The sequence below is a fragment of the Phaethon lepturus genome, unplaced genomic scaffold (genome assembly GCF_000687285.1).
Source record: "Phaethon lepturus isolate BGI_N335 unplaced genomic scaffold, ASM68728v1 scaffold25286, whole genome shotgun sequence".
NCBI lineage: Eukaryota > Metazoa > Chordata > Aves > Phaethontiformes > Phaethontidae > Phaethon > Phaethon lepturus.
The window spans coordinates 23,040-31,400 of record NW_010547277.1 but is presented as its reverse complement, the minus strand read 5'-3'; the positions used below and the strand labels follow the sequence as shown (position 1 = coordinate 31,400).

The following is an 8,361-nucleotide window of genomic DNA, read 5'->3' as shown; positions in this document are numbered from 1 at the left end:
GCTGAACCGAGGAGTGGCTCTGGGGGAGGGAGGGCAAGAACTCCTTTGGAGGGGCCAAGCGCCGAATTACCAAGAGTGCCTGGGGAGCTGTACATTAAATCATGATGCTCTTCTGACTCTTGACTACCAGCTGTCCTCCCTTTTCACCCTCTCTCTATCTGGCTTATTCACTGATGGGAGAATTTCTTTCAAAAGATGGAGTGAGGGTTTTAAGAGGAGACCTGTACGAGGCAATCCTGCATGGCCAGCCCGTCGGTGGATTGGGGCTCTTTGGGGGTTAATCGTAACCGCGGGGCTGGCTGAGAGCGGGTGCAAGCACACACGTGCTCATCACTGGAGATGGGGGGTTGTTTTGACCTTTCCAGCTTTTGCCGAGTGTGTTTATGCAATCCCAGCCTCCTTGCACACTTAACCCTGCACAAAGGCAGGAGACAATTGTGTCCCGAAGTCCTGCATCGAGCTGCCTCGCGGCGAGGGGGCACTTGCAAGTAGAGTGTCATCATCTTCCAGCGGGAAGGGAGACTGGGAGAGGTCTGCTCGCGAAGGAGGGGAGACGATGGAAGGGGAAGAGCTGTACCGGGGAAGGAAGCGAGACACTGGAAAATGGGCCTTTTGTTGGCTTTGATATTAGCTGTGGAGCTCTGGTTTGATTTTTTCCTTCTTTATTGTTCGAACTCCCTCCCGCCCAGCTGGCAGCCCGGTCGCTGTGTGCAGGGGGAGAGTGGGCGGGTGGGTTTGCAGAGCTGACGGCCAGGACATTCAGACCTGGCTGCATTGTTTGCCCCGGTGCAGCGCAGCGCTGGAGCACCTTCCTCCTGCTGGAAGGCAACAATAGCACCAAGGTGGGTGCCCTGAGGGTCAGCATCCCAGCAGGGAGCGGCTTCCCTGCCTGCCTGTGAGTTTTATGGTCCCTTTGAGGGAGGCTGGATCCCCCTAAATCACAGGGCAAGGAGCCCTTCTGCCTGCCTGTGAGCTGTGTGTGTTCTCAGCTCAGCCCCTTGTAGAAGGCAGGGAAGGCTTGGGCCATCACAAACCAGTGCCTTTCCAGAGAGATTGACAGCCTCAAAACTGACCCCTGCTCTTAGCCGACGTGTGGGCACCTATGACTGCTAAAAATGGCTCTCGGCTGCTGAGGATGCAGGACAGTGGGGTGGTGGGGCTGTGTCCGTGGCCAGCAGCACTGTGTGAGATCGGGGCGTTGCAGGAGACTGACGTGGTGTTAACTTCAAACCATTCCAGACTGCTTTCACTGGGCCAGGCTGCTGGGCTGGTGGCAAGGGTGGAGGCTCAGCCGCACTCAGCTGTGGTTGCTGTGTTGCCCCTGTTCCCCTCGAGCTCTTTGTGCACAGCTCCCCTCGGCCTGCAGCCCAGGAGCGTGCCCTGGAGAGGGGACCCATTTGTCCAACATGTCTCACCTAAAATCCCAGCCTGGCAGGGAAGACCCTCCTAGAGCACATTTGTCCTGACTCCTATGTCTGAACACATCAGAGCCATCTTTTCAAGATGGAGAAGGGTCCCAGGGCTGCCCTGGCCTTTCACAACTTGAATGCCTCTCCTCTTTTGAGGAGCCCAATCTCAAGAGTTTCCTCTCCTCTTAGGTCCGTCACAGCTGGAGGTGCTGACCATGAAATAGGGGTAGGAGACTTACGGATTTCCGTTCCTGGTTAGGGAATGATTTTTGAGTCTTCTTGGTTATTATATTTTAGTCCCTATCTTTAGAGCTGCTGGGAGAGTGATATTCATACTCTGCACTGTGTGAGGGGAGTCTGATTTACTTCCAAGATCTCTTAGTCTGTCAAAGGGACATCAAAATCTTGAGAAGTCTGCCAGAGTGTTTCAGAAGTGGTATAGAACATTCACCTTACCCATATCTATCTCCCCCTTTCCTGGCTTGTCCATCTTGGAGGCATTTTACTGTGCCTCAGCTGCAAATGTGAAAGCTACCCCTGTCTGTCCTTGCTGTCTCTGGGGTGGCCACTCGGGGTGTTGCAGTCAGAGCGGTGGCTTTCACTTTCTCAGACCCCGGCTCTGCCGCTTAGAAGAGGACAGGCAGCTATGCACTAGAGCCCTTTTCTGAGCTCCTGGTCCCCTTGAGTGAAGGACAGGGGTGCATCCCCCTCCTGGCTCAGGGAGGCTGTTCGAGCTGAGCTGCCTTGTTCCTGATCCCTGGAGCTCCATAGGAGGCTGAAGGCCAAAATGTTTGCTGTAGGCAAGGGGAAGCCCTGCCAGTGGCCCCAAGGCTCTTGGGGTGGGAGCTTGCCTGGAGCCCATGCCTCATGCTGCACAGCGGGCTGGGGTGCTGCCTGGCGATCGGAGAGCCTCTGGCAGCATGGGGGGACCATAGGGCAGCCTACGTTGGGTAGCAGTTGGCAGCCCTGCTCTCCCCGAGGAATTTCCAGCGTGGGTCTGGAGCTCCATTCCCAGGCTGACAGCACAGCCCCCCAGGAGGAGCCTGCTGCCCATCCCGCTCTCCGACTGGAGTTCTTATTTCTGTAGCTTTGCTGCTTTTGAAGCTGGTAATTGTCGATCTTGGAAGTCCAAACACGATGACCCGGTGCTGCCCAGCACGGGGGTTAGAGCCCCGCATGTCCCTTCTCCCTCCTCCTTTCCCTGTAGGCATGTTTCCAGGGCTTCTCACTCTGCTGCATGAATATTCACCAGGCACCAGCTCTCCAGCCACAGGATTTAATCAGAAAGGCTGAGCATTCGCGATTAAAATGCTTCCCAGGGGGGTCAGTGCCTCCAGCCAGCTTTGGGCTTTCTTCTTCCCCCACATTTGCAGCAGGTCATTCTCTTAACCATCTGCTTCCCCTTGCACAGAGCTGCGGGAGAGGCTGCCCTGGGTGTGATGCTGAGGTGGGATGGCATGTTATGGGGCAGCTTACTTGGGAGGGCTGTGGGACCAGGGCTGGCCCCGCATTGCTGCGGGGAAGCATGAAGGGGGCACTTGGGAGTTCGTGCTGTGGGCTGGCAACGCCAAAGGCGTTGGGCACCCTGCAGCCTGCCTTTTCCCCCAGCCACGTCTTTTTTGCTCCTGGGAGGCATTGCTGGCCTTCAGCCTGCCCCAGGACTCAGCATCACATCAGCTGAGGCCTAATAACAGCCATAAATCAGGCAGACGTCTGCCTGCCTATTGCCGGGCACTGAGCAGCCCTCAGGGAGAGCCAGAGCTGTGCCTCGAGCCTTGAGGCTGCTTCTGGGTGAACCGTGAGCCAGAGAGAGGAGAGCAGGAGGCAGGGCTAGAACCAAGCTCATACTTGCCTTGGCCAGAGAGGCAAACTGCGAGGAAGGGACAAAGGGAGAGGAGAGGGAGCGGGGACACGGTGCAGCTTCGCGCTGAGAAGGGAGCTGGTGTCAAATTGGTGGGATCCTGGGGTGCTGCCTCACCAGGTGGTCCCTCAGGAAGGGATGACAGGCTGCCGGTGGCTTGGGGAGCGTCTTATGCCAAGTGCGGCTAAGCGAGGCTTTCCCCTCGCTCCTGCCTCCCCAGGGCTGGGTGGTCTCGGCAGCCTGTGAGCCTCTTGCAGAGAGAAGGTGCCTTGGGGGAGGCAGGTGATGATGCCAGTTCCTTCTACTGAGCCCAGGCAAGTCTAAATCCCCTGGCATGTCCAGCCAGGCGCTGGATGGAGCTATTTGGTAACTGCTGCTCGTGCTGCCCTCGATGTCAGAGACGGCAGGGTGTCACACAGCGGAGTGGTTTGTGGCCCTGCTTCCATATGGGGTGGGAGCAGTTTGATTTCAGAGAGGAGCGACCCTCCTTCCCCCAGCAGATTAGCTCCAGGGTGACTGTACTGGCACCGCTGCTTCCCCAGCCCGGCAGAGCCTTATCTCCAGAGCACCAGCCCCGGCACGCAGGCTGGTGCTTGTGCGGGAATTTGCAGGGTCATCAGAAAGCTTTCACCTTCTGAAGAGTAGAAGAGAAAGAGGGGAAAAAAGGGAGATATTTCAATCTATTAATCCTCCTGCACTGCAAACTTCAAACGGGGCTGAGGGAAATCAAAAGGCTTTGCAGCACAGCAGCTGTGGGAAGAGAGGAACAGTGAAGGCAGGTATGCACATCAGGCTTGGAGCTGGGGCATGGGCAGGGGAGGGGGGGCTGACATTTACACCCCTGGTCCTCATCGGGGCTGGGGCTGGCTGGGGAAGCCTGCTGCCCCTCATGCCACCTTGCACTGGGCTGCAGGAGATGAAGCAGTGCTGAGCAGGGTCTGGCTGGGTTTGCCAGGCTTGTTCCTCATGTGGCCTTGGCGTGGGCTGGCCAGGGCCGCCTGGTGGCAATGGTCTGGTCTGTTAGTCTGTCCTGTGTGTCCTGGTAGCAGCACTCATTTGAGCGGCCACCCAGGCTGCATCTGCGTGCAGGAGATGTGCCCTTCCCGTGCTTGGAAGTGTGGGCAGGGGACGCATGGCAGCACAGGGCTGTGCTGCACCTTCGCACAGCTGAGGACAGGGTCACCTGGAAGATTGTGGCTCTCCTCCCTGTGCTGAACCATACCCAGGCTGAGAGAGGGGCAGAGATTACAGTGTGTGAGTAAACAAGCAGCTTTCCTGTGTTCACACCAGTAACACGCTGTGGTCCCTCCGGGGCTTCCACAGGCTAGACCGGACTGTGGCACCTTTGGTGCAGGGTCCTTCTGATAGGGTGGTCACGCCAGTGTGCTGGGTTATAACCCACACGGCTGGCCCCGGGGCTGTGAGCAGCCAGAGCTGCCAAGGGCTCATCGTTCAGCTTTCCGGCTGCGAGGCGAAGGGGCAGAGCATGAGCAGCCCAGCCCTGGGCACCTGATTTGCCCACGCCAGCGTGTCCTGGGGGATGGGTGAGGGCTGGGGGCTGCCCTCGGTGGTGCTGGGGGTATCTTTGCTTTAGCTGTTCTTCCCGTGAGCCGAGATCTACTCCCCTGCCTACCTTTTCACAAGCCCATCTCCCATGTCAGCGTTTAAATTGGGGCCCAGAGTGCTGAACCTGACATGGATGCCCGGGGGAGGATGCACGAGGCTGGCTCTGCAGAGCTGATTTGCCAGCCGGGGTCAGCATGGCAGTCAGGGAAAGGGGAGCGTCCCGGAAAACTTCTTGCCCGTTGTTCGGGTGGCCTTGCCTACGGGGAGGCACAGGCAGCCGAATGGGGTGTCCCCAGGGGAAGGGGGTGGCTTGCGTTTGTCACTCGTGTAGGGGATGTTACAGCAAGGTTTGGTACCTAGGGATAGTCCTGGGAGTCACCACTGAGATGTGCTGATGTAAATATTGTCTCAGGATGAAGAGAGAAAGCCAGGTTTCCAAGGAAACATGGGGGTTTGGGGCTATCTGGTGCATGTGAGGTGGGAGATGAGAACAGCAAGGCAACACCCATGTGCTGCTGATGCCTGTGGGTCATTAGCATTGGGGTGCTGGCAATGGACTGGAAGACAGATCGCCCCATTTCACCAGGAATAGTGAGGCTCTTGACGAGCCTCATCAAGTGTTTCTGGAGGCACAGAGGTTGGCACAGGGAGCTGGCACAGTCCTTGCCTCGCTGTACCGAAGGCCGGCTCTGCCTGCCAGAGCCTGTGCTGGGGGCAGAGGGTCCAGGGGGACTGGGAGAGAGGAGGTGTCCTAGAGCAGCAGACAGGCTTCTCCTCCCTGGATGCCCCAGCCAAAGCTGCTGGCAAAGGTGCCTGAGGTGCCCTGAGCGAGGGGGACATCAGCAGCGTGTGGCGGTGATGCTGTTTTGTGGGTTTTCTTCTGGCAAAGCTACTGACTGGGGTCATGTGAAAAGGAGAGGTAATGACTGAAAAATAAAACCACTGCCTGAACTTCTGCCTGGGCAGAGAGGGGGAAGAGCAGCAGCCCCAGCAAAGGGCGAGGCAGTTTGCATTTGGGCGGTGTAAAGTGGTGAGGCCGGGGAATGGGCTGGGGCAGTCGTGCTCTAGAAGGGACCAGTGGGGGTTTTATCTGAGCAAGGGACGGGGCTTGCTGCCCAGCAGGTCCCCAGCTGGGGTGATTTCAGTCTGTGTCCCGCTGGCACACTGCTGTGTGCCGGCCTGCGCTTGTTGCAGTGTTTGCTGGAGGAATTAAGAATATGGTCACATCTGTCTGTCTGGCCAGTATTTCCTAATTTGCTACAGGGTATGTCCTTCCAAGGCAGCAGAACTTTTTGGATTTCTGGGAGCTGGGTAGGTGGGGTGAGGCAGGGGGCCCAAATTGTGTAGGTGCTGTGGTGGGAGCTGCGCCATCGTCTGTCCGGGCTGGTGCTGCGCTGCCTGTGCCCCTGCAGCCTGGGCTGCTGGCATCTGAGTGTGCCTAACGTGGGGCTGAGATGCTGCTAATGGCCAAGGTCCTGGCAGAGGGTAGGCAGGCATGCTCCGAGTGTGCGTGCACGCTCTCGTGTTCATGTCTGGGAGATCGCTCGCGTGGTGCAGGGTCCCAAGGGGAGGGAGTTTGTTTCCAAGGAAAATAAAGATTAAAGAGAATTAAACAAACCGGAGATGGGCCAAGGGAGGAAGAGATGCAGAGCAGATGGTGAGAAGAGGGGAAGCAGGGAGACTGGCACAAAAGCCTTGGAGACCCTAGAGGAGAGAGGAAGGAAACAGCAGGAGGAGAGCGCAGGGAAAGGCAGTGTGGGGGAGGCAGACAGGGCGCAGTGGGGAGGCAAAACACCCTGGGCCCTGGCATCGGCTCCTGTGTTTGCCCAACCTCCTGCTGGGACTTCCTTCTGCCTGATTCTCGCCAGCATCTTTGCTCCTGAGAGCTCAGTTTGCTGCCGAAATCCCAGACAGAGAGGAAACCTGAGGGTTATCTCAGTGGAGAGCCTGATGGGAGGGAGAAGGTGCAGCCACACTGACCACAATTCCTCCAGCCCAGGTGGCACCCTGCTAGCCCCGTGAACTGTGGCTCCAAGCTTCTTTAGCCAAGGATTTGACCCTTTTTGGGGCTGTGCTGAGGTGCAGGCATGGGAGGGAGGAGACCCTCCAAAGCAGCAGGATGAGACCTGCAGCGTGGCGCTGTTCCCTCCCACAGACGGGATCCACAGCGTGACGGCCCAGTGTGTCCTGCGGGTGATCATCATCACGGAGGACATGCTGGCCAACAGCATCACGGTACGTCTGGAGAACATGTGGCAGGAGCGCTTCCTCTCCCCGCTGCTGTCCACCTTCCTGGAAGGGGTGGCCACTGTGCTTGCAACACCCAAGGAGGACATCTTCATCTTCAACATCCAGAATGACACGGATGTGGGCGGCACAGTGCTCAATGTCAGCTTCTCGGCCCTGGCGCCACGGGGCGGGCGCTACTTCAGCTCGGAGGAGCTGCAGGAGCAGCTGTACATGAAACGCATGGCACTGACGGGTGCCTCCATGCTGGAGGTGCTGCCTTTTGATGACAATGTCTGCCTGCGGGAGCCCTGCCAGAACTACATGAAGTGCATCTCCGTCCTCAAGTTCGACAGCTCAGCCCCCTTCATTGCCTCCCCCTCTACCCTCTTTCGACCCATCCACCCCATCACTGGCCTGCGATGCCGCTGCCCGCAGGGCTTCACTGGGGACTACTGCGAAACGGAGATCAACCTCTGCTACTCCAACCCCTGCCTGAATGGTGGCATCTGCACCCGCAAGGAGGGGGGATATACATGCATTTGTCGCCAGCACTTCAGCGGTGAGTGCCTGGAGCTGGGGGCTGCGGGGGTGGTGGGTGAGCGGACCCTTTGGCATTGCCATCACTGTGGTGGGGTGCTCTTCCCAGCAGGGCGGTGGGTGGCAGAGCCCCTCTTTGGTCTGGCTCTGCTCCCGGCTCTCCGTGTTTCCATGGCACTGGATGTGCAGGGCTCATGTTGCCATAGAGATCTGTCTTGTAGGGAGGTGGCATGGAGGACTTTTGGGGACCCTGGCCACCACCTCCCAGCCTTTTTCACAGAGCAGGAGGACCAGGCTGGGGCACAGGATGCTCATCGACCCTGCCCCATGCCAGTGGCGTGACGGGCTCTGGGACCATCGGAAGTGCTGGTTTCAGCCTGTGCCAGTCTTCAGCTGGACTGGCAGGGGTGTGGAGCCCATGCTGGCCCCATGTGTGATGGGTGAGCTGCTGCTCACCCAAAACAGAAGGGGAAGCTGGGCCTACCTGCCCCACGAGGCACGACCTGATCCAGGCAGATCTGATCCTAGCCATGGGGGCGTGACGGGCTCTGGGACCATCGGAAGTGCTGGTTTCAGCCTGTGCCAGTCTTCAGCTGGACTGGCAGGGGTGTGGAGCCCATGCTGGCCCCATGTGTGATGGGTGAGCTGCTGCTCACCCAAAACAGAAGGGGAAGCTGGGCCTACCTGCCCCACGAGGCACGACCTGATCCAGGCAGATCTGATCCTAGCCATGGGGGGAATCCCTGGGCTGGCCAGTGG

At 58.4% G+C, this 8,361-nt stretch overlaps 1 protein-coding gene across 1 annotated transcript in view; it reads left to right on the top strand.

Moving 5' to 3' along the window:
* The window catches only part of LOC104622724 (cadherin EGF LAG seven-pass G-type receptor 3-like), a gene marked incomplete at its 5' end in the record, with an annotated part of 31,985 nt that overhangs the window by 3,471 nt on the left and 20,153 nt on the right, over window positions 1-8,361 (top strand). Inside the window, 1 exon segment of the mRNA XM_010289595.1 lies at window positions 6,992-7,624. Coding sequence (XP_010287897.1) covers window positions 6,992-7,624 — 633 coding nt within the window.